Below are 25,836 nucleotides of genomic sequence, written 5' to 3'. Positions count from 1 at the left end.
TATAGAGAAGTATAGAGGTTATCTCTGAATTACCCTCTATAATCGAAAGTATACCTAGCTTACGCGATACTTATACTAGCTCATGTCTATAGAGATACCCATAGCACGCACGCTCTAATTGTAGATCTTTGCCTTCAATCCTGGAATTATCTCCAACTCCTGGTCGCTATACTTATACCTCGAGCCCTCGATCTTCGGCGCCTTTGTCCTCCGCTGCTGCTGACTCTGCCTCACCTTTACCCACTCCTCCATCGTCAAATGCTGTCCCAACTTCGTGAACTCATTGTCCGTAAGTCCCAGCCTTTGTAGTAAGGGACTGTTGGAGATAGGATCGAGGGTGATGTGATTGTTGGGTCTGACCACGCTCAATTAGCTCCCTAGCGCCCGCGTTCTCACGCGGACTTTGACTCACCTCGCAAAGAACAAGACTCCCAGGCGGTCAAGATGTGCCCGGTCCTCGGGCGGTGCTCGGACCCTATGCACGGAAGATTTGAGGTAGCCGCCAGTCAGGGCGGAGAGGGCGTCGCAGATGTTGATAGTGATTGTCTCATCCCGTGGCTTGACCCATTTCCACTCCCCAGCCGAGTTGAGAATCTGCAGCGCTGCTACGGGTTGTCTGAATAGGAGCGTAATGCTTCCGAGGTCGGTGTGGCCCGGGGTGTAGAGGTCGCCGACAATACGACTTTCCTCGAGGGGACGAGCTTGGTAGTGCATGTAGCGGAGGTGGTCTTCTCCCTTGATGTCGTATACATGGTCGCGGACGAGTTGGTCCTCGTCTGGGAGCTCGAGCAGGTGGGCGAAGAGCTTGAGCAGTTTGACGACGACCTTCTCGTGGCATTTGCGGCTAAAGGATTCGATCTCTTTGCTATGGTCTTGGAGGACGGGTGGGTGGACGCGCTTGTGGTGGCCGTCGAATTTGGGCAGGTTGTAGACTTGGATGTTGTCTCTGATTAAGGGGTCTTCGCTGAGGCTGGTGATGGACGGTAAGTGCGGTGATGTACCACGTTAATGTGTTCACTTACGTTCTCAACCCAGCCGGACGATAGCCGTTGTACTCTCCTCTTTCCAGGTCGTCAAGGTTGTGGTATTTGAGCTTCTCCTCCAGTGGCAGGTCATAAAACTCCCGACCAAGAGCGAATTGGTTGTCGACTTCTTGCTGGGAGATGCCGAAATTCTTGACATAGAAGAAGCCTACATGCTGAGCAGCATATCTGAGCTGCTCTACCAACTCTTCCTTGCCGCCTGGCTGGTCAAACAGGCTAAGATCCAGAGTGGGCATTTCTGCCCAGTCCACTGCATACTGTCAGGTTTGATCCAGATGATATTCCCTGTATGAGCAACGAACGATCTGCCTTGGTCTCTGGGACCTGCTCGCAGGGTGAGAGTATCTTGCCCGGCATTGCTGTGGTGTGCTTGGAGACGAAGAGTGGGAGTGAGTGTGGGTATTGCTCGTCATCTCCAGTACGAAGCAGCATTCCATTTGTACCTTTCGGATGTACATACTTCGACTGCTGCTGTGCCGATGAACCGAGTGTGGCTGCAGGAGCAAGAGCTGTGTCGCATGGCTGACCCACCACAGGATCCGCTGTTTCGATGGTGTCATGAAGCTCTGGTTTCACACCATTGATAGCTTGAAGTGGACGTTCCCGAGACGATGGGCATGATCACTGGGGCTTGTCTTCGGCAATTCTTCAATTCGCATTACTCCTCAACGCCTTCGCTGTCCTTAGTACGATCATATCCATGCCGGTAGCCAAACATCATCTGCAAGCAGTATCCAATGCCACACCAGAGCTGCCGATCAATTCCCCAAGCATATTCCCAAGAACTCGTCCCTGGTGATGCCGCCCTCACCTCTTACATCGAATTCCTCAATCATAGCCTGCAGTTCCTCCTCTTGCAGACCCTCTCCCAGTTCCTGCGCGACCCTCCTCAAGTCCTGCAACTCTATCCTCCCTTTGTTGTCGGCATCGAACAGCTCAAAGGCACGGAATATCTCCTCCTTCGGATCTCGTTCTTGGATCTTTTGCGCCGCGATTGTCACAAAGGTTGCGTGAGAGAGTAGTAATCGTGAGGGTCCGGAGAATGTGGGTTGCTGTGGTGGTACGGGTGCTTTAGAGGTAGTGGGTGATATCGAGGATGCCCGTACGCCGTATGTCTGTAGTAGTGATAAGAGATCTGCTTTGGAGATTTCGAAGCCGAGAGCTTTGAGCGCGACTTTGAGTTCGTGGTAGTCGATGTAGGAGTCCTTGTCGAGGTCGAACAGAGAGAACTGGGCGATCTGTCAGTGGTCGTTCACGTTGGCGACAGTACAAGGCACAAAAGATGCATAGAACAACTGACAGCCTCGTTGATCTCCTCTCTTTGCTCTTCACTCAGACTCTCCAGGGCGTTGCGCTCTTCGTCCGCTCGCCTTTCGCGTTCCTGCCGTTCTTGCCTTTCGCGCTCTATCCTTTGCGCCTCACGTTGTTGTTGCGATGTTGCTGCACCGGCTGCTCCAGCTCCATATCCCCCAGCATTCTGTTGCGGCGCGTGAAATGGTGTCTGGCCCGCAAAAGGCGTGTTTCCGCCAGCGCCGCGTGTCAAGCCAGACGTGTAGGGTCGCGAAGGAAATGGTTGATGTGAGGTCGCCATGCTTCCTGCAGGAAACGCGGCGGGTCGGGAGTGAGGCAGAGAGTTCGCGCGATTGCTACGAGTCGCCTCGAGATACGCACACAGTACAAGATAGCCGTACGTCCCTGGGAGTATGTGTTATGGTGTTGCGACAATGGACAATGGTCGCAGGTCGAGAATGCGAATGTACCGCAAAGCTTGCGTGTGTTTCTCGTGTCGAGCTCGCGTTCCTGCCGAGTCTGACACAACCCTGTTCCTTCTTCCTTCTTCCTTCACTTGAACTACTTTACATCCGATGCGATGCAATTCTATTGCACTCATTCACCACGGCTGTCCTCTACATCATGAACATCTTGCAAGGGTATCAATATCTCGTTGCCGCACCGCAAAAGGACCACCTCAAGTTCTTCACTCACGCCGTCCCCGTCACATAATCCTGGAAAATCTCCTTCTCAAATACACCCAGCGCATCCTCAGGCAACATCTCACCCTTGAACGACTTTTCCTTCCCTACATACCTCCAGCTCGCCTTCCCGGGCTCAGCAGTGGCGTCAACAAGCTCATACTCGCCCTTTTTCAATGCCTTTGGCTTGTATTCAACGACCTTGTTTCGCTCATTCAGACCTCCAGTCTTCTCGCGTGATCTGACAGCAACGTGGATGTGTTCATTCGTATTGAGTAGAGGCTTGTCGTGGAGCACCGTCAACGTCTTCTTGTTGAGGACATGGTATCGTCCTGGCTGGCGCGATACGATCCCGAGAAGCGCACGGAGTCCTGATGATGTATTCTTCAGTTGGCTTGCGGCCCACTTCGGGCCGGTTGGGGGAACGTTTTTTTGTCCGAGGTATCGCTCGTGCTTTCCGTGTTCCTTTTTGATATATTCGGGTGCGAAATCGATCAAGGGGGACAGATTGGACATCATCCAGGCCAGTGTTGTGTCACTGAGACCAGAGTCTGGGTAGCCGCCCCCGATGTTGGTGTGCGCGCCTGGGAACCTAAAAGCAAAGGGTTCAAGGTCAGCAGATGTCTCAGACACGCGAAGATGCCTGGCACCCTTCAGTTTGCTAACCAGGTTTGTTTGAGGTCCGAGGTACTGCCAGGGAGCTTCTGCCATAACGCTGGTCGATATGCTGCACGGGCTTCGTCTAATGCCAGGGCTTGGAAGGCGTTCTCAACATTGGTTCCCAGATCGGTATTGTATAGTCGATATTCGCGGAGCACAGTCGGGAAGCCGATGCGTTGGAGAAGAGGATTCACGGGTATACCTAGCGAGCCGACAGTATCCCAGACGCCAATCGCTTTGATGGGTATTGTTTCGTCTCGGGTGTAGCCTCGTTGGAGCAGGCCTTGTCGGTACTCAAGCACGTATGCTTTCGGATCGGCCATGCTTGACTTCACTGCAAATGCCGTGTCATCCTTTGCTAGGAGAGTTTTGTACCCATCGTTTCCGGCGTGCTCCCAATCTTCGAAGACTACGTGGTATAAGCAAATAAGATTGTTCACAAAGGTAGCTTCTTCCACTCACTGCCTACCAGATTGTCCATGCCATCTGTGGTCAACAGGCCAAGATCGCTGATCAAGCCCCCAATCGAGCGAGCCGTAAACGCCCCTCTCGAGAAGCCGATCAGAAAGATCTCATCTCCAGTGACATAGTTGTTTGCGATGAAGGAGTACGCCTCCCGAATGTTAGCTGCCAGACCTACGCCGAGGGCACCACCAACAAGTCGCTCGATCAAATTCCCTTCGCTGCCAACGCCAGCCTGATAGTACACAATCTGCTGCTTGCCCTGGGTGTCCGTACTGCGGATGGCTCGTGAGATCCTGGTAACATTGGTGTTGACCTGTTCCTGCCCGCTCCAAAGCCAAGCAAGACCCGTCCCTTTGAAGATCCCGCTATCACTATTCCGCCAAGTGCCATCGCAGCAAACAAGGAGCTTTTTCGGCGTGTACTTCATTCGTGTCGCCGCCATGGGTGCTTGCTTGAGCATACTGATGCCGCTGCGTCATGCCATTCACAACGCCTGAATGCATGATGTCCGAACTGCACAGGCGCCCAGGAACGACGAGGACGCGCCGCGGCGATCAACACGTTGATCGGGTGGCTGAGATGGTTGGCTTGCATTGCCGCTAGCTTGAACCTATGTGTCGATCAATGTCGAGCAGCCACAGCACCAGAATTATGTGGACGATGTTGCCTCAACAGCTGGGTAGCTTGACGCGCCGTCAGATAGTTCGGTCGGCCTACGATGCTCCAGTGCGGAAGAGTCAGACAAGGTGAAGTGAGTGCTGATGCTGCGTGCTGACTGTTGTCAAACGTGCGGTATGGATTGCACCTGCCATTCGGCTTCGGCGGGCCGAGTGAGATCTCAGTCAGCTAGTGCTCTTAGGGTAGTGCTACGTAAAGTCATGGGACGGCGATAGCATGTCAACACCAACCTCACTGCGTCTCGTTGATTCAGCAAAGACATTTTACGAAGGACCGATAATAATGGGCAGATTCAGCGTGCACTGAAAGGTGCGTGGCCCCGACTGCCGAACATGGACCGTATCACGTGCAGTCTGGGCAGAGAAGTGCATGAATACTGTTTTGTTCAGCAACCCCTGAGAGACGCCGTGGGCCAACAACGGACAGTGCGAGAACATCTCACAGGGCGAGGCAGAATGTGCATATAACCAACACACAACAGTGGCAAAGGAATAGAGATGCATGATGAGACGAGAGCACAAGAGACATCCAGCATGACAGTATTGGACTTGCTGACTGACGTGCAGTGGTCAGTGTATGGACTGTCTGGATGAGAGCAGCCTGGCCCCATATAGCCATGCTCTGACCCGTTGTCGGCCGTAATAGTACCGCATCATAGCTACATGAACGTACCCGCCCCTGTCCGATACCAGGCTCCGAAGTTGTCGAGGATGAATACACTACAAGACGTCGGCGACTCATACGTTGCTCGCCCATGGCATCGACAAGCCCAGCACTTTGCCCAGTGCCCACAAATCATGCCATACGGAGAGCACGAGGTCGACCAGAGGTAGAGTTGTCTACGTACAAGATCAGGTTGCTGGCGTCAAGGCGACCACCGACAAAGCCTACGCAGACTGTCCAACCTTGCGCTTTCTCACCGATAACGTTGCTGTTGGATCGATGGAGTCAACGTAGTTGCGTCAGAGTGTCGTCTTGTTCGCACTCAGGAAGCAAAATTTCTCGAATTGAGATGCAAGCAGCATTGTGGCGTCAGCACCACAACGACATGTATAGGTTTGCTGTAAGAGCACGTCTCGGGAAGCACCATATCGTCTCAATATTCGTAGGCGGACGACGCTGTAGATCAGAGGGAGCTATGGATGAGGAGACTGGGTAGGTATGCGAAGACAGCCGTGTCGTGATCGGGACGGAGGCAATCGTGATGTGAGATTAGGTGGAACAGTCGTCCTGCAGGCACCGTTCTTCAGTTTTCTGACTTATTGATCGGTCACGGTTTAGCAGGGGACTGAAGCACGAACGTCGCGCACCTATACCTCAATCAGATCATGCGGCTGGCGAAGCAACAGCAAGCCATTGATGTCCAGGCGGCTGCACGACTATATTCGCTCCAACACGCGCGAAGCTGCGGGAAAAGTGCGCGAAATACGATCTGGCAAATATACTGCTGCCTCTCTTCCAAAGGATCCAGGAGAAATGTATCATCTGCCTCGAGTTGTGCGCGATGTATGACCTGAATTCTGTCTCCTGATAGTCGCGTCGCCTGCTACCATTTGAGTCAATGCCTCGAGGAAGCCGGAATATGCTGCGTACTCAGCGAGCAGGCAATATTCTCATCTAGCCAGGCTTACTACGGTATTACTAATCGATGAATCGTAAGGTGTGGTCGAAGTAACGACACGAAGCCTGACTAAGTCGCAGATAGCAGACGCTGCATGTGCTTTGACGATGCCGTTCTCCTGCCTCTTTACCTCTCCAGCTGCAATATTGGCCTGGCTTTGCCTTGTTCGCGAACGTTCTGTCATCGCTGGCCGTCTGGCTCTGTCTCTTTGTGCTCTGCCGGGGAGTTGTGGTCACGGCGTACTTCGTGCAGTCGCATTCGTGTGATAGATCGGCGGCGGTGTCGATGCGCTTCCTGTGCATACTGCAAGGTGAGGGAGTCAGGAGCCACGCCCTAAGCAACACACACATCCCTTCAGACGCAACCAAAGCAGTGTCTAGACCCAGCTGCGCCATGCCGCTCTCATCTCGTATAAGACTCGTGCACTTGCCGAGATGAAGCTGTCAATTTTTCTTGGGGTCGAATAGGGTGGCTGGGTAGCCTCATCGTCGAATGAGCACTAAGCCACCGCGAAGCATTGCTTGTTGGCACTCCTCAGGAATGATGATGAGGCACTGACAGATGACCCTTTGTTAGGCACTCTTCGATAGTCAAACGCTTTCACGACCGCTGCGAAGTGCTGTCGCATGGGATAACGAAGCCCATATACTCATGGGGCCCTTCCCTTGTCAGCGAGCGATAAGCCAGTCTACCGAGAACAATGCTTCGATCCTTCGAAGTAGCGCGTTTACCAGGAACGAGGTGCAATAGGCGTTCATGATCCCTCGCAAGCACGAGCATACTATCGCCCTACCTGGGACCTTACTTTGAGATGCTTTCCACTGCTACACACGCTATGAACAGGAATGGAGACTTTGGATCTCGATGTTCAGCACCTTAGCGTAGCGGGTGAAAGACGCTCTCGCACGAGAGGCACCGCGCGCCTCGATTGTAGTAGAGCACGTCAAAGCCGGAGCGGCGAGGATTGGACTCTGACCTTGCGGCCATCGTCCTTGCCAAGGGCCAGCTGGTAGTGCCACTGTGCATGAGCAGATCCCTGACCCCTCCCGCCGCCTGCCGAAGCCAGGTTTTCGAGCTTGTGACACAAGCTGGAAGGTGAAGATTGCGACCCAGCCCCATCTGTAGCATCTAGCAGAGAGGCTAACGATCGCATCGGTGACGCGACCAAGTACTCCAGCCGCACCGTCTAATTCTCAACATGCAGAATGAACGGTGATATCCGTACCATGTTGTTGATGTCTCGGATCGTCTGACAAGGCTCTTCCTACCCTGGCCGGGCCGTTGAATGAGCGGATGGGCTGAGCGGACCTCAACTCTCCGTTGTCCTGTAGAGCTGTAAGCTCAACCTTCTGATGCCTATTCTTCGGCTTTTCTTGGATTGCTCACACCGTCATCTGATCCCTCATCCTGATTGGGCACAGAACTCCCTACAACGCGCAAGTCATTCGATGAGCTGTCCAGATCGTACTGCGCTCCATCCCTCTGCACCTTCTCTCGGTCAAAGTTTCTCCAAAGTCAGCTTGTCCCCTGCCAAGTACGTCCTCATCTAATACGTCGACGACAGGCACATGGGGGTCGCCCGGACATGAACTTACACCTCGAACAGGTATAGTAAGGCTGAAAATGCTGGTCGTAGAAGAAGACTCTTGTGTGCACCAGTTTGCAAAGGGATACCAGCCGCACTGCAATCCAGCAGGTCGAAGACCTTTCGGCCCCATCGAAGGTTGTGATGTTGGGTTTAGTTCTGGTGACCGTTTTACGACGGTGGGAAACGACTGTAATAGAGTTTGCTTGGGTGTTTTGTGTCGTTCACACAAGGTTCTCTGTCGAAGATCCGGAGCACGGATCGTGGCGGAGACAGCCCTCAGACTTGATGTCTAAATTTCTAATGAGCGTTGTGACCGTCGACCGTTACACATGATGTGCATCGTTCACACTCTGTCAAGCGTGTTTCAGAGCAGTTAACAGTCAACGGCGGTTGCTCCCTGGCTCCGTTGACATCTGCAAATGATTACGGGCTCATCCGCTCTTCTGTCATGTTGAAATATCATGTTTCAGCCTGCCAACGTCGAAAGATTAGAAACGAGCAAGCCGAGGCCCGTTTGTATTCTCAAGAAGCAAAGACGTAGCTTCATGTCGCGGTCGAGCGGTCTACGAAGCTGTCGTTTGAGCCTGAGTCAAGAGTCCGTTGGCTCATCGAGCTGCAATCGGCCGGCCTCGATCTGCTGAGTCGGTCAGTCGCGCGTCAGTAATGAGATTACGTTCGAAGCAAGTGTGCGCGCTGCTAGACTGACCAACAAGCTCGAGGCCGTAGACAAGACACGTTGAGAAGTCGTCTTTCGTGGCAGCGTGGTGTAGACGGCATCCGTGGGCAATCGCATCTGATCTTACGCATAGGCCTGACAAGCAGTCCCCTTCCTTTGAAGATGTCTGTAGCAGGTGAGGTCCATTTTGCATTGAGCATGCTTTGCCATATCTCTAGGTCAAAAGACGACCAGCAGCCTCGCTGTGATCAGCAGCCCTGCAGGCCTAGCAATGTGATCTGCATGCAGCGTGAGACGAGCCACGTGAAACCTCGCACACTGTTATACATGCTACGTACACTTCGCACAGCGACGGCTTTGGTCTCCTGAGGCTTGCATCTTCATCCCAATGTATCGCGATGACGGTTCCGAGCAGTAGCGACGATGCACAGACGTCCCATTTGCGGAACGCCATTGCGCGTGAATTTGATCAATTGAGCATTGCTCCGTTGAATGCTCTAGCTTGGGTAGGACTGCGGAAGCGCGTGATGGCAGAAAGTCCGGGCTGACATTTGAGTTTTCGCATAGGTGAGCCCATCGACCCATTACGGCCTGGCGCATTGCTGTGTCATGCACGACCGTTGCTGCTATGTTTCAGAAGAAAATGGAGGAGGCAGCTCGTTTATTAGCAGCAAATACACCACGACGAAGTCGAAGTTCGCTGCTTCCCAAATCCGCCCTTGTCATACTGCTAGGACTGGTTCGAGCACCCTCGCAAGGCATTTGGAGAAGCTGGAGGTGCCTGGGATCTGGGATGCCACTCGTCCGGACCAGGGTGAAGACCGGGTTGAGGCTGCTTAGAACGCTGTCATCGATCCGTTCAACAAGCCTCTTTGCTGGGAGCCGATAGCGCCCCATCTTTCCATGATGCTTGTCACCACGTGCTTCAGTGGCCTTTTGCCGTCACCAAAGGACGAGCTGTATAGCAAGAAATGCAATTGCCGGCCCGCCTGCAAGCGATCAACGGCTGGTGTGTAGCTTCGGCGGATGAGTACTTGATCGGTCGTGCCGCGGAGTCGTCGAAAAAATCTTCCTGGTCTCCAATGTCGAGCATCTCCGATTTCTGGTCAAGTATACCGAAGACAGATATCGATGCATCTCGTAGGAGAAAGTAGCTCAAGTATCTTCCGATAGCAGATCATTGGTCGGTCGGCAGTGCGAGAGAAGCGCCAGTGACCAGATTCGGCTTACCAAATGGCTGCGAACTGGCAAGATGTGAAACATACATGTAGCTAATAGCAGGTCTTGGCCGTTCGGCAGTAGGCCGGTGGCGGAACCCAACATCTAGTGCAAAGCGCCTGCCCATCAGTGCATGTCGTGAGCCATCACAACCCCGCCGTCGCTTACGCAGCTGATGGCGGCCACGCGCGCTAGGAAGCAAATCCCTGCTAAAAGCTGCATGGGTACATATTACAGGCCATCCTTGTATCTACTTGGGCCCCAGTTGCGTGCAAGTTGCGTACGCCCGAAGCATCCGATCACAGAGCCAGACATGCTGAGACTGTAGTAAGGCGAACTTGATTTGCGCCTGACCGAATCGCTCTCTGGCATATGCGATCAACTGTGGTCTATGCTCATCACTTTCAGGCGGTGCCGCATACTGCCAATTGCCAATTGAGCTGGGAGACAACAGCGTTCTCAAACATCCAATTGCAAAGCTCAGCAGAGGCGGCAACTAGCGGACGTTGAGAGCTAAAGCGCGGGGTCAAAAGGCGTACGGCAAAATGGCGTGCGCCGTGCGATTGCTTTGACGGCTCCCGTGACTGCTGGCCGACTTGAGCGTAAGGTGCATGCGGGCGGTCAAGTGGGCGCACTTTCAATCAACGTCGGTGCTCTGTGCGACGAAGAGTGGTCCGATGATAGGCAGCACTTGGAAGAACTGCTAATCGTGGCGGTGCGAGTGATGCGGACGCTGCGTGGGTGGTCAGGCCGTTGAGCCAAGCTCGGGCGACGCTGCATCATTCTCATCATATGACGGCGTGCGAAGCAGAGTGCTGTGATGGCACGATGGTGTTGTTGCGCGCTCATTTGCCCAGTGCCGGGCCAGTGCGACGCGAAACAGCGGACATGACTGCGCGTCAGCCTTGCAATGAGAATGCCGAGCTACGGTGTACGGTCTGTGGTGGGAACTAGCGATGAGGTGTATGTAGGCAGTGGCAGTTGGATTCTGCGACGAACTTGTGAACGGGATGGCCGTTGCATGAGGAGGTGAAGTGAGGTGGGAGTCAAGCAGTCGTGATTGACATGGAGGTGCTGGTGCTAGACAGAACTAAGACAACGGATGCCTCTGCGCGCGGTGCCAGTGGCACGAAAAGTAGTCGTGCTGCTGCTGCTCGGTGACAGCATCGTTGGTGCCGATGCACGCGGGATTTTGAGTTCGGCTAAGATGAGCGCACGTTGTGTGGCATGTGGTGAAACGTAGGGGCCGTTGGTGGTGGTAAGCGAAAGTGTGCGAGGCGCACGGAGGGGAAGGGCGCTGAATAATGCGCGATGGTCTGCTGTAAGGTGCTGTTGTTGCTGTTGTTGTTGTTGCATCTGCCATATTGGTTGTCGACGGCAGGACTCGACTTTTTGACAGGTGGCTCGCGTGCACGCATTATTGCATGGCAGCATCCCGGCTGCTGCTCCTCACCGCGCTGGAGCTTTCCATCTGTTTTCTGCTAGAGCTAGAGCGCGCACTGTGCAGGCTTGCAGGGCAAGTTCCGGCAAGCAGGCCTCGTACAGGCGGCGTGCTTGGACCAGCGTCTTGTGCGTCGGCGGGCTATAAGCGGATCGCTCGCATTTCTCCCTTGAACGTTAGTTAACCTTTCCTTGATCCCGACCCTCGTCACAACTGCCAGCGCCAGCGTGCCAGCGTGCCCTGCCAGGTCCTGTCGTCAAGGTCGTCCAAACCTTGAACTCACTTTATCCTGGTGTGTCTCGGCTTGTGCCTGCGCCCTCGAACATCCTCCGCCACAACCCTGTCTATCAACTACTGCGCGACCGTTGAAGGTTGTTTCTTGCAGCCAGGTCCTGCCCGCTGCAACCCTCACACAGCCTATCACCTACTATAACACCCAAGTCAGGACAGCTGACTTGCCGCAAGTTGCAACACCTCATCCTTGCCAGCGGGTCCTCTTTTGGCGATCGGAACTCGCGCTGCCTGCTTGCCTGCAGACGCTCGGATTGTTGTTGTGAGATTGACTGCGCGCGTCGAGCATGGTACGTATCAGCATTTCCATCTGAAGAGCTTTCATCTGCAGTGCGCGGTGTGTGCGAGTGAGAGTGTGTTTGAGTGAGCTGCCCCAAGCCCAAGCCTCTCTTCCAATCCGGCCTGGATCTGCACCCAACTTGGAACTGCCTGATCACCACTGCAACTCGCAGTCGCAGTCGCAGTCGCAGTCGCAGTCGCACTCGGAGTCGCACACCTCCATACAGCACAGCACGCACAGCACAGCACAGCACAGCACACGGCACACGACACCCACGTCCGCCACTCGCCCCGGCCGGCCTTTGCCCTCGCCTCTCGTCTCAGCTTGTCTGCTCTGCCACTGGGCCATACCGCACATCCGCCCGCCTGGAAACGCAGACACACGCCTACCCACGCAGACCAGCGCACCCCGGCGGCACATGTCTGCTGCACAACTGCTATACCATCACCGCAGCGGCTCTCCGCGCGCATCGCACGCGCTACCCTTCTACAACACAGCAGGCGCGAGCACCAGCACCAGCACCAGCACCAGCACCGGCACCGGCACCGGCACCGGCACCGGCACCAGCACCAGCAACTCCATCTCCGGCGCCATGGCCACCATGTACGAGCGACATCATCCTCAGCAAAGCCAGCAACAAGCACCGGTACCTGCCTCACCTTTTCCCTGACTCTGACTCTCCCTCTGCACTAAACCGGCACTATTGCTCCTGCACACACCGCACTGGCCCTGTTTTGCGTTTGATGAACTTCCTGCGACACACTCCCATCCTGCACAGCAAACTCAAAAAATTTCACACGCACGCACGCACTCGTCGCTGGCGCACACAAAGAGCAGGTGGAGCCCGCTATTCCCCGCTGCTCGTGCTTGTGCTCGTGCGTGCCCCTCTGCCGTCTCTTGACAGCTCTGCCTCAGCAATCTACCGCTGACCGTTCATCCAACCCAACTACCCTGTCCCTTGCACGTTTGAGAGCTTGCATCTCTGCGGTACCTTCTGCCTGCTCCCCGCTGCCTCCCGACTAGGATCCACCATCGCCAGCCTCGATGGTGGACGACTTGTTTATTGTTTCAACTTACTATTCCACCATTCACGGAATCGGCGGACATTTCGACTGACTGTACTTCTCGCTAGAATCAACCAAATGCCGGTCAGCAGCAGGGTCTTCCTCCACCGCAGCAACCTCTGCAGCATCCCCGATCAGCAGGGTTGATCCAGCAGCATCGCCCAAATTCGCCTCACCACCAATCGCAGAACATCCAGTCATCCTCGCAAGGCCCGTACATCTCTCCACATTCGTCTACCCACAGCCTACCCCAGCAGCACCAGTCTCCGTATATCGGCTCGGTGCCTGGTATTCCCTCCCAACATCCGGGCGAGGCGTCATTCTTTGGTGCCCATCCCAGCCCGTACAGCAACAACAGTGCCGCAGGAAGCTACGCATCGTCAGGTGAGTTGAAACCAATTAAATTCAATGCCTTCACCACCCCCAAACAATAATGGATTGACCGCCATATTGTTCTGGATGCCATGGCTGCTCGCACATTCAGTTTGGGACTGACCAGCTTTGCAGAACCGAACGAAAGCATGGCTACACAAGCGGCGATCAGCCGCCAAACCTATCCACCCATCTCCAGCTACCAGACTCCGCAGTCTAATAGTCCTGCCTCCATCCACTCGCCCCAGACTGACGCCCATGGAAGGCCGTTGTACGGCATGGGCCTCCCACAGCAGATGTATGCCTACCCGAACTACATGCAAGGCCAACAAGCCCACCCATCTCCATATGGCCAGCATGCCGCCAACGCGTCGCAACACGCGTCGATGACCTCGCAGCCCGGTATGCTCATGTCACACCAGCAGCCACAACAGCAGATGCAACCGCCTGGCCCAGGACATCCACAGCAGCCTGGTATGCTCGATCACAAGCCTTCGCAATCCTCACTGCAACGTCCACCTTCGGTACTCGGTGCCCCACAACAGTCTCCAGGACAGTCTTCAGGTCCAGGTATGAACGGCAGACTCTCGACCTCATCATCAAACGGCCCTAATAGCAGTGCAGCCCCCGGTCCTATACCCGCGACGACACCCCTCGTGGTGCGACAGGACAACAATGGCGTTCAATGGATCGCTTTCGAGTACTCTCGCGACCGCGTGAAGATGGAGTACACGATACGATGCGACGTCGAATCGGTGAACGTTGATGAACTGAGCCAAGAGTTCAAGTCGGCCAACTGCGTTTACCCACGCGCATGCTGCGGAAAGGATCAATACAAGGGTAATCGGTTGCACTACGAAAGCGAGTGCAATGCGGTCGGATGGGCGCTCGCGCAATTGAACCCCAACCTGCGCGAAAAGCGCGGACTGATACAGAGGGCGGTTGACAGTTGGCGGAACAGTAATCAAGGTGTGCATCACGCTGGAATCGTATCGGTGCCCGTGGAGTATAGCTGACACATTCTCCCTTAGACGTGAGGCTTCGAAGTCGCAGAGTTCGACGCATGGCGAAGATCCACAACAGAAACGCGGCAAAAGCGCCCCCAGGAGGCGCTCAATTCCCAGGTCCACATGGTCCTGGAAGCGCAGGGCTGCCACCACATGGCATGCCTCCCGGTTCAGCGAGGCCCCCCAACATGGGCCCCGGCGGACCACAATTGCATCACCACCACACCGACGCTACCGACAACGGCGGTGGCAGCGATGTCAGCGGTATGTTCCCACAGATGTGATGATATCCTGTACTACTATTGTTGCTTGCGTCGCGCATTAGCGGAGTTCGGAAGGACCAGGGAGAATGGTCATAACATGTCGACCTTTATACCTGTACACTTTGTACAGCATATTTAACCTGTTCTGCAGCTGCGGAAAAGACAGCATTGCAGATTGTATTTGCTTGTTGGTTGTACATTTCGCACGCGCTTCGTTTTTGTTCCCTGTCTTTTCGCTTGCAACATCCATGCAACACATCAACCACAGTATCCACGCTAACGTGTTGCTCTCTCACTATAGCCGGAGATAGCTACAATAGCCCAGCCGGGCATCCTGCCCAGCCGACAAATGGCCAAAACGAACTAACATCACCAACCACGGGCCGCTACACGCAGAACTTCTATCCCTCGTACCCTCAGCAGCCAGGTGTGGGTGGCTCGTCCATGCCCTCCATCGCCCACGGCATGGATCCCATGCACACTCAAGCATCCACACTTGCCAGGCCTGCTTCAACATCTACCAAGAAGGATGAAGAAGAACACAAGCGTAACCTGTTCGGCGACGTTCCGGAGTCGAAGCGGCGCAAGTTCATCCTCGTCGACGACAATCAACGAGGTACGCGGGTTCGTGTGCGAGTGATGCTGGACCAAGTCAAAATGGACGACATGCCCGATGCGCACCTTCGCATCAACGCAGTCTATCCTCGTTCGTACTTTCCTCGCCAGATGCGATCGCCGCCAGGGTCCCCGCATGCACGTGGCAACTGGGACGATGAAGACGATGAATTGGAGGAGGGCCACGTGGAAAGACCGGCAGGCGAGACCATGGTACCGGTGTCACTCATGGACGGTAGCGAAGCGAAGCTACCTGTTCCACGCATGACCAAGTCGAGAAGGAACAAGGAGGTCGCTTTGAACGAGCTTGGTTACCGCATGAGCTGGGGACAGGCAAGAACGTTCAACGGTAAGTCAACGTCACTTGCTCTTACTCTGTACGATCACAGTCGCTAATACAACAATCAGGGCGTACGCTCTTCCTACAGCGCTCCCTCGATGCGTATAGGAACAAGATGCGGAGCACCATGATCGCAGGTGGAAGCGAGACCGTCACCATCGCTCCTCACTTCGAGACTCGTCCTGGAAAGCGTAAGTGGTTGGAGCGCAACAAGCGCTCTCGACGAGCGGACTCCATGTAATATATACGTCACTCCCTGTCGACATCGTCACTCCGGCCGCGACGAACAGACTCTTGCTGTACCACAAACGCACTCTCATACAATACTACCTCACACATACGATCGAACGGTTCTAAATTGGCCCCATTGTGGCCGACCGGAGTTCAACTCTACCATCTTGTAGCTGGCGCAGGAACGGGATGGAATGGCTTTACTGTTGATGACTTTAAAAAGTGGGCACGGCGCAAACATACTCACCGCACTATGCTATGGTGTCTACACGACGACATGGCTTTCGATATGTACATTAGGCTGGGCATGATCGAAGACCAAAGCGCGCACCACGGGAAGGGTACCGCGCAGGTGGGGCGGAACATGGAGGTATACTGGGCTGCAATATAGATGCGCAAACGGCCAATAATCAACTACCAACTTTTCATCTGACGTGCATCTCTTTCTTCATTCCTTCCGTGTGGTGGCGTTGGCGTTGACATGGCTGTAGGCTGTTTCAAGTGCTGTGCATACGAGCCAATACGTACGACCTGGTCGGTGTCCTGAGTCGTCGCGTGGTCACCGCTTCTTCTTCATCTTCTGCACCTGCATGTCGCCACATTGTGCTGTTTTGTGTGATGGGTTTGGGACTAGTGAGGTGCATGCGTTGTTCGTTCCCAGTTCCAGAAGCTAGCTGCACACTACTACTAATCATGAGCAGTCAATGCAATGTGTGCACAGTCATTGCGATGGGCACGGAGGAACATGTCATCATGTAGCTACCCTGTAACGAGCATGACCCACGCACGGGTTGGAGATGACATGTAATATGACCCGTCGAAGGTAAATGCTGGGAAGTTGCAAACCATGGATCATACCATTCTTGTACTGTTGTGTCGAGCCCGTGAAGTGCAATCAAGCTGGCTGCTCAAGCTGGGCATTGCTGGCAGGAAATGGACAAGGACGAGGCAGCCATGTGGAAGATGCGAACTCCTCGTGGGATGAGGACCAGCTAGACCTTGGATGAACATGGTGCAGTCTGGTACGGCAATCCTGCCCGCCACCACAGCAGCGCTCGAAGAGGAATCAGGCACTCGACACTGTTGTGGTGGGATGAGGTGCGTTTCCATAGCACACATTGTGCATCACCATTTGCTCAAGAAGGATGCGCCATGCTGCTATCTCATGTTCCGACCCAGTCGTGATTACATATCTACACAACTCTGGAGTGCGCCTTCCCGTGAGCCTGTCGCAGCTCAATATCTCAAGTTCTCCCACTGTCCCGATGTCCCAACAACCCCTCTCCCGGCGCCATGCAATATCCTAGCAAAAGTCGTTACACACATCATGCCATGCCATCTAGTATGGCTTGTCCACGGTCTTGCCGCAGTCGGGGATCTTGACGCCATCCTTGAGATTGCGGTCGACGTCGAATAGTCCCCAGTACGGTTCCCACTTGTTGTGTGCCGTGTCGAACTGATGTTTCCATGGTTCATCAAAAGCCTCGAACCTGTGGGATGTCAGTGAAAGAACATAGAATCCCGATCGATGTCTTCAAGGACTTACCAGAAGAATGTTGTTCCGTTGTTCAGCGCGCCACACACCCAGTCACCTATGAAGGTGTTGAGGTTATCGAGGCTAGCCACTGCGCCATCGGTGTTGCTCGTACAGCCGTACGCAGGGTCGTTGGCATCACCACAGTCATTGCCTCCCTCAGTGGGCCAACCAATCTCGGAGATGATTTGCTTCGGGTAAGTCAGACTGCCGATGGTGCCAGTCTTCGAGGTGGTTAGTGGCATGTCTTTGTTCTGCCAGAAAGACCATGCCCAGCCAGCAGCATCTTCCGCCACAGTACCGGCGAAGAACGGGTGGATGTTGGCCATTATGATATCCGATGCCTGGGCCAACGCAGCGTCCCAATTGTCACCCAAATCTGCTGTCGAGACTGGGAGGTTGATGCCTTTGGATGAGAAATTACTCCTGATGCCATCCAGCTGGACGCCGAGCTGCTGTGCAGTGATCGACTCGGCGAAGAGTACTTCATTCCCTACAATGACACCAACAAAGCGATCGTGATCGTACTTGTCAAGAAGATCGTACATATGCTGGATCTGCCGAGCGTTCGTCGTCTGATTGGCATCGAGATACACGCCCAACCAGACCTTCATTGTATCATGCATCTCCAGGCGATCAATGGCTTCCAAGACGAGCTCGGTCTGGTTACAATCGGTTCCGTAGAGCCGGACGGCTGGTGTTAGCTGCGACATGATTGCAACATCGATGGTGACGTTGTTCTGTAGAGGTCCGCCGCCCTTGGACAAGCATTGGGGATACTGAGCGTAATTGGGCGTGTAATCCATGGCTGGAAAGACTTTGTGTAAACGATCGTCGTTGAGCACCTTCTGGACCTCCTTCGAGTTGATGTCGTACAGGCCGCCAGTCCGCGAGCCCCCAGATCCAGTCGAGCCGCCAGAGGAACTGCTGCCGCCGTTCCTTGATAGTAATCCACCAACCACACCTCCAACAATGGCACCAACAATAATGATAGCAGCGATGACGAAGCCGATCAGCCACCTCTTCCTCTTCTTGCTTTTTGCCGCATCTGCCACAAACGCTGACTTTTCTGCGTCGCCTCCAACAGGACCGTAATTTCCGCTGGGATTCTGTCCGCCCAATGCCCTCGTCATGCCAGCTCCGATGCCAGCGCCAGCGCCAGCTCCTGCACCACCATATGCTGTCGGCCCCATATGACTTTGCCGCGATCGCGGCGCATCCATAACATCATCTGGGTCATCAGCGATGTTGTTCAAATCAAACTCGTCATATCCGTCATTGTGGTAGTATGATTCAGAGGCGCCAGGCATGCGCGCTCCATATGCCGCATTCGCTGCACCAGCACCTGCACCGACGCCCACTCCCCAAGCTGGAGCGTTCCGCTGAGCAGACCGTTCGGGTGAGCGCGGCGGCGAGTGTGACGATGTTGGTGCAAGTGGGGTCAGGGATTGTTGCGAAGGATAGATGAGACTGGGTTCATATGGCGATGGAGCACGATATGGATCGGGCGAAGGAGCAGCCCTCGCGTTGTATAGACTGTCGACATCTCGAAGAGCCTGTTGATCTCTCACTGGCGATGTGTCGCGATCCGAGTAAGGTCCTGAGGAGTAGCTAGGCTGTCGAGCATGTTGAGGTGGCGGAGTTGCGCCAGATGCGTGAACGTGGCCAGAAGGGATAGCATGCTGTCGAGCCGACATTATCAAATTCGAGCGGCCGCGCCTTAGGGATGGGGTATGCTGTGCTCTCTGCCCCAGGTTCCACAGCAGGACACTGTCTTCTCACTGCCAGTAGCCGTAATGCGGCCACGAAAGACGAAAACAACAATGTCGGAACGAGCGTGGAGTGCAGAAGCGAGCGTCGAGGACTTGTTGGTGGAGGTCAGAGGAAACAAAGAGGCACGGCAGGCAGGAGAAGTGCACCAGGTGGTCAGCCAGCCTTGTCAAGTCCTGTACGGCGCCCTTGCCATGGTACGGTACGGTACCGTCTCGGCAGTGTGAGGTGTCAGCGGGTGTCTCAGAGTGCAGTCCAGCCGTTCCGCCGCTTTTTATCGCTGCAGCTTTCGAGTCCGGATAAAATGTGCGATAACGGCAGTGTCGTGGGGAATTGCGTAAAGAAAGATGCTGCTGCTGTGTTCGTGAATAGCTGATGAGGTGATGTGCGAGTTGGAGTTGCAGTGCATGTGTGAAGAGTGAAGACTACTACGTACGCGGCCTGTCACCCAAGTTTAGACGCATCTCGTAAGTGGCAGGATCGAGCGGGGCAACGGTGAAAAGCCAATCAGACCGCCGCTCCTGCTCGGTGGTGGCTGAGCTGTCTGCCATTCTCTTTCATCATCACGCCTCCACTTCACATGTCCCGTCAATGCACAGCATAGTAGTGGCTTGGGACAAGTAGTCTCCCCGAACGCGAGGCATTTGACCTATGCTGATACTAACAGTCATATGGCCACTGTTCAAGTCGATGACGATGTCGGTGCCGTGTGCCATTCGTCATGGGCCTGTATACATCGTCCAAGTCCTTCGTCTTCCCTCCACTGCTATTGTATGTATGTAGGGTATCTTGAGTTTGGAGACGAGGGCAATGAGGAACTGTAGTGACTGTTAGCCGATACACATAGCAGGGTGGAGGCTGTCTGCTGACTCTCACCTTCGTGTTGATCTCATTGTCTTCAACGAGAAGGATTGTATCGTTTGTTCCCCTCGCATCACGCTGGCCATCGAGTGGTCCGGCTACACTACCTGTACTGACTGAAGCCACTGAGGCATCGACTGAGTATCCATGTGATGTTGCTCCTGTTGACATGCTTGCGGACAACGTCTCGCTGCCATCTCTGCTTGATGGTGAACAGCTTCTGCTGTCTCTGGATTGTGCCAAAGACAGCGAGTCGGACGAGAGCGAGTTCCTTTTCACAGGATCGCCTCGAGCATTTCTAGTCACGGTGCGTGCCGTATCGCTACTGATTTGACGCTCGACGGGATGAGGCATGGATGGTCGTTCAGCCTGGTCGTCGCCGCTCACAGTCGAGCTCCGATCTGACGCTATTGCACGCAGCAACTTTCGTGGGCCGATCGGCTGATGTATGAACACTGGCCTGACTGGAAGTGGACCGCATGATAGAGTCACGGAAGCCATCGACATTCCGAAAACGAAGAGGTGAGAATGCGCCAATGCGACATTGTTTATTAGCTTCGAGAAAAGCTTGGGTTGCGTCCTTTGCCATTCCGCAAGATCTTCCTCGGTGATACCACAAAGAGATGTCCCATTGCCGTGGGTAATCTCGTTGCTTCGGTTGATTTCGCAACTCAACCATTCCTCCGCATTGTCTATGACACTGCTAGTAATTGGCGAGTCAGTGGCATCAGCCTCAGCGCGCGGCCCTGAAAGTAGTTGCAGCTGATCGACTTTGAGATCCGCCGTCCAATCTGGTAGTGTGTCCTGCGTGAATGCAACATCTGTTGCAGTTTCGTCTGTGACGAACTCGGCGATAAAGCGGACTTGCACCGTGGTACCCTCTCCCAGCTTACTGGAGACGTCTAGTTTGGCACCCATGCCGCGAGCTATATGCTTGACAATGGACAGACCCAGTCCAGTGCCATCAGCATAGGGATTCTCCTGTTTGAAAGGTGTGAACATGCCGTGAGCCAGGAAGGCATCTGACATCCCGATGCCAGTATCTTCAACGCTAAGCAGTACAGGACAGCACTGCGTAGCCTGTGCACTTGACTTCAGCGGTTCGCCAACAGCGAGACGAACTGTGATATGGCTGTTTGTGGTGTACTTGATGGCGTTACCAACCAAGTTGGTGAGTATTCTGGTCCATCCGCCTGGCTGAGTCGCAATGATCCAGTTCTTGCGATGCGCAATATGTAGGGAGATCGAAACGCTAGAACTTGCTGAAAAAGACCGCCTAACGGGGAAACTTGGCGAGATGGGACCATTGGTCAGTGGTGAATGAAGTCCTACACAAAGATTGAAAATCAGCCAGGGTTCGGCAATGCATACTAAGTCAGTGGCCACCCCTGGCGTAGAGGCATGGGGCACGAGTGCGAAATATACAATTGTCGACCAGGTTAGTGCCAGGCTAGACATACCTCGATTGTGTAGTCGATGAGCAGTAACGCGCTTGGAGGTATGCTACTGGTCGAGCGTCCAGAGTCCCTGCCACAAGCGGTGGATGGTCCGCTTTGTTTCAATATTTGCTGTATAATTCATTGAAGGAGGCCATCATTACCACCATACATAGTAGGATTCGATCGAGAAGATGTCCAACATTGGTAAGTCCGAGGAGGTGGATACAAAGCACATGTACAGCGGCATGCCTGCAAAGAGATGTATGCCAATGCTCACCGAGGCTCATCGCTCATCCTTGCACCACAGACCAACCCTCACCAGCCTACATCATCAACATCGGCCTGAACCTCCCCGTCACATCCTCCTTCGCACTGCCTCTCGCCGGCTACTACACCTGGCTGCAATACCGCGTCATCTCGAATCGCATCCGCGCCAAGCAGAGCATCGCCCAATTCGATCCCAAGTCTGCGACATCCCGCGAACCTGACCGTCTCCTCGCCGCATGTCGCGCCCAGGCCAACTTCGCTGAGAATGTTCCACTCGCCTTGACCATCTCTGCACTGGTCGAAGCGAATGGTGGCAGCAAGAGAGTCCTCACAGCCGCACTGAGTGTGCTGTGCGTAGCAAGAGTACTGCATGCCGACTTTGGCATCATGGCGAAGAACAACATGGACAGGGGACGACCAGTGGGGTTCTTCAGCACCGTGGCTGTTGTGCTGGGCATGGCTGGCTACGGAGCCTACTTGGCAAGGGGATCTTGGGGATTCTAAGACGAGTGACTGAAGAAATGGCCGTTCGAACACTTGTACAGCTTTGTCAATATCAAGCGAGAGGCAAGCTCGACCTTCGTCTGTTGATTATCACGTATTCGACCATCAACGACACCATGATCAAGATTCGGGCACATGTTCATCCGAGCAGGATGGCCTGGGCGGCCGCATGCATCGGTCGCTGCAATGAGGGACTACATCTGCTCGCTAATGATGTTGCATAAGCAGATGGATACTGCACAAGCAAAGCAGACGATAGAACCACCACTTGCCATATGACGAGCGCTATGATAGACCATATCGCTGCTTAAAGCCGGTGATGATACGCACCCACAAAGACCATGATCCATTGGCTCACGAAGAGAATTGATGGTGAGGAGGAACGAATTTGCGCTTTCGTGCAGGATCCCGGTTGGGTTCAAACGGATATGGGGAACTTTGGAGCTCGATCGTTGGGTTTGGGCGAAGCGCCGCTAGGCGTCGAAGAGTCCGTGACAGGGATGAAGAAGGTCTTTGATGCTGCAAGGAAGGAGAGTCATGGTGGGAGGATGTGAGCAATTGATGGTGTGCGACAAGCGTGGTAAGAGGTGATTGTGAATGCGTATGTACACCTTTCTCTACGTGCAAAACACCAGTATCCCACCCACACAGAGCAAGGCAAGTCCCGTTGGTCCAAGGCAAGAGAGCATACCATGGTCGACGGCATCGGGGCACGATACTTGGAAATCATCCGCCATCTTGCTCTTCACGTCAAGCGATAGTCGATTTGACTATCGGCCTACAGACTGTTTACACCAATGAGCCAAGTATGATCGTCGAAAAGAATCAATCTAGGTCTGAGAGACGTCTTTTGGGCTGCGGTGTTAGATGCAAAGGATTGGTATCTAACCATGAGCAAAACAACTCCTTTGGCTGAACGAGTGAGAATGAAATCGCCTCGAAGCCAGGTCAAACAACCGTGTTCCACTTTTTTTTCCGTTCTGCTTGTACAGTCTAGCGACAGTCAATCAGCGGTCGACTTACAACAACACAATTGAGCCAAGGATAGTCGTCGAGAAGGCCATTTTTGAATATGTACGTGGTCCTTGCGTTCAGTGACATTGAGCAGGAGATAGCGGTGTCTGGTGGCAGAAGATAACCGCTTGTGGCTTGATTGGAGGTAGGATGATCAATGTATCGAAAGCCCTGGAAATTCCACAAGACAGAATATGTGTTTGATCGGCCTATACACTCGAAATAAGGTGAAGCTGGCCAGCGCACAAGGTCGCACGGACTCGAGCCTTGCGTTGGGCATAAAATCACACTCTTGAACAAAAGACCTTATCAAACGATCATAGTATAGACCGGCTCACTGTGGTATACTCTGCAAACCTGCTTGTGCTTTGGAGCTGCTTCACCTCAAATAGGTAGACATAAAATGCTAGGCGGCTCTTTCGTGTGCCTGGACCCACCCAGGCTGCAGAGACGTGAGACACTCCAGCTCGGTGCCAGGCTTATTAATAGCATACCGATATCTTCGACGCAGCCACTCTTGGCCTGACAACGGATGACCGCGGTTGTACGATCGCCAGAGACCCAGGAAATTCTCTGCGAGCTCATCATTCTCTCTGTCATCCTGAAAATCCGTCAAAATCTCTCGCGCCTGCTCCAGACGGTCAATCACCTCTTGTGAAAGGGTGCCGCATCCTTGCGTACGTGCATCGAACTCTGGTTTCTGGAGCATGCTCTCAACGAAATTTTCGGCATGGAGAAAGAATTCTGCTGCTTTTGCTTCTCCTGCCCTTCGCAACTCATGCAGGGTTGGTGCCTTGTCGTGCATCATGTGGACTCTGACCAGCCATGCTGGGTCGTCCTTCCGAACCTCTTCGTCGTCATCATCTCTTGGGGAAAAGTCGCAGCACATGAACATGAACAGGGCGGCCATAAGCTCGTATTTATACCGATCGTCCACTATGAGATCCTTCTTGGGAGTCTGGCTCAAGGGCGACTTTTCCCTTCGCCTTTGGTTTTGATATCGCTCTACCTCATTCGCTCCGTCGATATCGTCCTTGAGCGTTTCAATGGCAATGAAGGTATGCATTGCGTCTCCAAGCTCTCGTAATCTGCCGAGCGTCCCCGGAGCGCCATCCATTAGTTTCCACAAGAGGTCTCCCGGCCCAGGATCGCCTCTGAGCTTATCTCGCTCGTTGTTGAGATAAAACACAGGAAGGCCGATGAATGCAGCACCTTCAATGAAACCAGACCGATGCCCGATCATACATGCCTTGTGTTGATACCGGTTGCGGAAGGCACGCCAGATGGCGAAGACTTTCACTTGAGTGGGAATATTGTCGTAATCCTGGTCCCTGAACTTATTCCAAAGTTCACGACAATACGGATCCGGCTCATCTTCTCGTACAACTAATCGTGACCCATCACGGCGTTCACGGGGCCACGGACTTGAGAGTAGTATGAGTTTCAGCTTTGGACCTCCTGGCACAAGTTCGACGTCCTTCCGAAGCTTGTCAAAGTCTACACGCCAGAAATCCCCATAAAGCACAATGTGAGAGAAACACGCCTCTCCAGCTTGTGCAGCCCGCTGGTTGGCACTTACTATGGACTCGATAACGTGCTTCAACACGATGTCATTCATCACACGACCGACGGGGCTTTTAGCCCACCTTCGAACGTGGATGATAGCCATCCGTTCGATGTCTGCCGGCTTGGGCAACTTTCCCTGGTTGGTGAGCATTAAATACCGGTTCAGCCAGAACTTTGCAGCATATGAAGTCCCGAAGTATGATTTGTGCAAGTCAGAGCGGCGTGGTCCATCGTCGTCCGAGCCCCTGTACGTATCCAGCCGGTCCGACAACATGTTGAAGAGCTGATGTTGACTTTCGTATACTCGCTCATGCGGTGAAATTGCTTTGTACTTGCGGTAAGTGTGCGAGGTATAATCCGCTGCCCGGAAAGCAGTAGCGATGATGTGAGATGAGCGGTCCAAGCCTGCAGTATCTTGGTTTTCCTTAGGCTTCTTTGGAATACCGTACCAGTCAAACAGATCCCGTACTCCATCATCCTCTGAACTACAGATAACGTTGATCTGAATGTCTTGATCAATGTCAGGATCTTCGCGGTCCTGGTTTCGAACAAGAAGACAGGCGATGAGCACGTGGTGTGCCTCTCCGAATTCGCGAGGCCTCAACTCAAAGAAACAATTATTGTAGTTTCTAGTGCTTCCGTCTGCATTTTCAAACCGGACCGGGTGGTAAACTTCATCGTAGTAGTCAGCATACTCTCGAGAATTTCCTTCTTCTCGATCCCCCTCGGTCAGTGACTTTGGATACGGTCTCCATCGCAATCTTCGAAGTTGCCAATATGCGTAGATCTGGGCGCAGATCGGACAATGGACCTCGTGGCTAAAAGCCTGAGATACACCGCCAAAAGGCAGCTTGGCTCGATACTGATTCTTCCGCAGCGCGCCGGATCGATCGAGTACCCCTTCGACATGTTTGCAGCACTCTACGGTCGCCACTTCGGTCTTCGAGGAGAGCTTGCTAGGGAAATGCGACATTAACGGCGATGCAGTCGAAGATACAGTCTTCAACACGGAGCGCAGTGATCGACGGGAATATTGGTACGCATACACTGAGTCT

At 53.9% G+C, this 25,836-nt stretch overlaps 9 protein-coding genes across 9 annotated transcripts; 3 read left to right on the top strand and 6 right to left on the bottom strand.

Annotated features, from left to right (window-relative positions):
• Positions 1 to 114: 114 nt before the first annotated feature.
• CLAFUR5_05897 (UPF0676 protein) lies at positions 115 to 1,279 on the bottom strand (the record flags this gene model as incomplete). The annotated part of the gene is made up of 3 exons (XM_047905045.1): positions 115 to 355; positions 413 to 970; positions 1,023 to 1,279. 3 exons carry the CDS (start codon positions 1,277 to 1,279, stop codon positions 115 to 117), a joined length of 1,056 nt encoding a protein of 351 aa, XP_047762420.1.
• Positions 1,280 to 1,801: 522 nt separating this feature from the next.
• Positions 1,802 to 2,634, bottom strand: CLAFUR5_05896 (Centrin-3; the record flags this gene model as incomplete). The annotated part of the gene is made up of 2 exons (XM_047905044.1): positions 1,802 to 2,272; positions 2,344 to 2,634. 2 exons carry the CDS (start codon positions 2,632 to 2,634, stop codon positions 1,802 to 1,804), a joined length of 762 nt encoding a protein of 253 aa, XP_047762419.1.
• Positions 2,635 to 3,025: 391 nt separating this feature from the next.
• On the bottom strand, positions 3,026 to 4,601 carry CLAFUR5_05895 (uncharacterized protein; the record flags this gene model as incomplete). The annotated part of the gene is made up of 3 exons (XM_047905043.1): positions 3,026 to 3,608; positions 3,683 to 4,085; positions 4,139 to 4,601. The coding sequence occupies 3 exons, from the start codon at positions 4,599 to 4,601 to the stop codon at positions 3,026 to 3,028; spliced, it is 1,449 nt and encodes a 482-aa protein (XP_047762422.1).
• Positions 4,602 to 13,519: 8,918 nt separating this feature from the next.
• Positions 13,520 to 15,836, top strand: CLAFUR5_05894 (uncharacterized protein; the record flags this gene model as incomplete). The annotated part of the gene is made up of 5 exons (XM_047905042.1): positions 13,520 to 13,940; positions 13,995 to 14,339; positions 14,402 to 14,641; positions 14,942 to 15,604; positions 15,664 to 15,836. 5 exons carry the CDS (start codon positions 13,520 to 13,522, stop codon positions 15,834 to 15,836), a joined length of 1,842 nt encoding a protein of 613 aa, XP_047762421.1.
• Positions 15,837 to 17,165: 1,329 nt separating this feature from the next.
• CLAFUR5_05893 (putative glucan endo-1,3-beta-glucosidase btgC) lies at positions 17,166 to 19,057 on the bottom strand (the record flags this gene model as incomplete). Its single annotated transcript, XM_047905041.1, has 2 exons — positions 17,166 to 17,316; positions 17,373 to 19,057. The coding sequence occupies 2 exons, from the start codon at positions 19,055 to 19,057 to the stop codon at positions 17,166 to 17,168; spliced, it is 1,836 nt and encodes a 611-aa protein (XP_047761576.1).
• Positions 19,058 to 19,849: 792 nt separating this feature from the next.
• CLAFUR5_05892 (uncharacterized protein) lies at positions 19,850 to 21,020 on the bottom strand (the record flags this gene model as incomplete). The annotated part of the gene is made up of 2 exons (XM_047905040.1): positions 19,850 to 19,948; positions 20,007 to 21,020. The coding sequence occupies 2 exons, from the start codon at positions 21,018 to 21,020 to the stop codon at positions 19,850 to 19,852; spliced, it is 1,113 nt and encodes a 370-aa protein (XP_047762423.1).
• A 601-nt stretch (positions 21,021 to 21,621) lies between these two features.
• Positions 21,622 to 22,201, top strand: CLAFUR5_05891 (uncharacterized protein; the record flags this gene model as incomplete). The annotated part of the gene is made up of 2 exons (XM_047905039.1): positions 21,622 to 21,634; positions 21,738 to 22,201. 2 exons carry the CDS (start codon positions 21,622 to 21,624, stop codon positions 22,199 to 22,201), a joined length of 477 nt encoding a protein of 158 aa, XP_047762425.1.
• A 341-nt stretch (positions 22,202 to 22,542) lies between these two features.
• CLAFUR5_05890 (uncharacterized protein) lies at positions 22,543 to 22,962 on the top strand (the record flags this gene model as incomplete). The annotated part of the gene is made up of 2 exons (XM_047905038.1): positions 22,543 to 22,741; positions 22,853 to 22,962. The coding sequence occupies 2 exons, from the start codon at positions 22,543 to 22,545 to the stop codon at positions 22,960 to 22,962; spliced, it is 309 nt and encodes a 102-aa protein (XP_047762424.1).
• Positions 22,963 to 23,621: 659 nt separating this feature from the next.
• Positions 23,622 to 25,754, bottom strand: CLAFUR5_05889 (uncharacterized protein; the record flags this gene model as incomplete). Its single annotated transcript, XM_047905037.1, has 1 exon — positions 23,622 to 25,754. The coding sequence occupies one exon, from the start codon at positions 25,752 to 25,754 to the stop codon at positions 23,622 to 23,624; it is 2,133 nt and encodes a 710-aa protein (XP_047761748.1).
• Between the last annotated feature and the right edge of the window lie 82 nt (positions 25,755 to 25,836).

The sequence above is a fragment of the Fulvia fulva genome, chromosome 5 (assembly GCF_020509005.1).
Source record: "Fulvia fulva chromosome 5, complete sequence".
NCBI lineage: Eukaryota > Fungi > Ascomycota > Dothideomycetes > Mycosphaerellales > Mycosphaerellaceae > Fulvia > Fulvia fulva.
The sequence above is the reverse complement of the archived record's forward strand: the minus strand, read 5'-3'. Positions and strand labels throughout refer to the sequence as shown.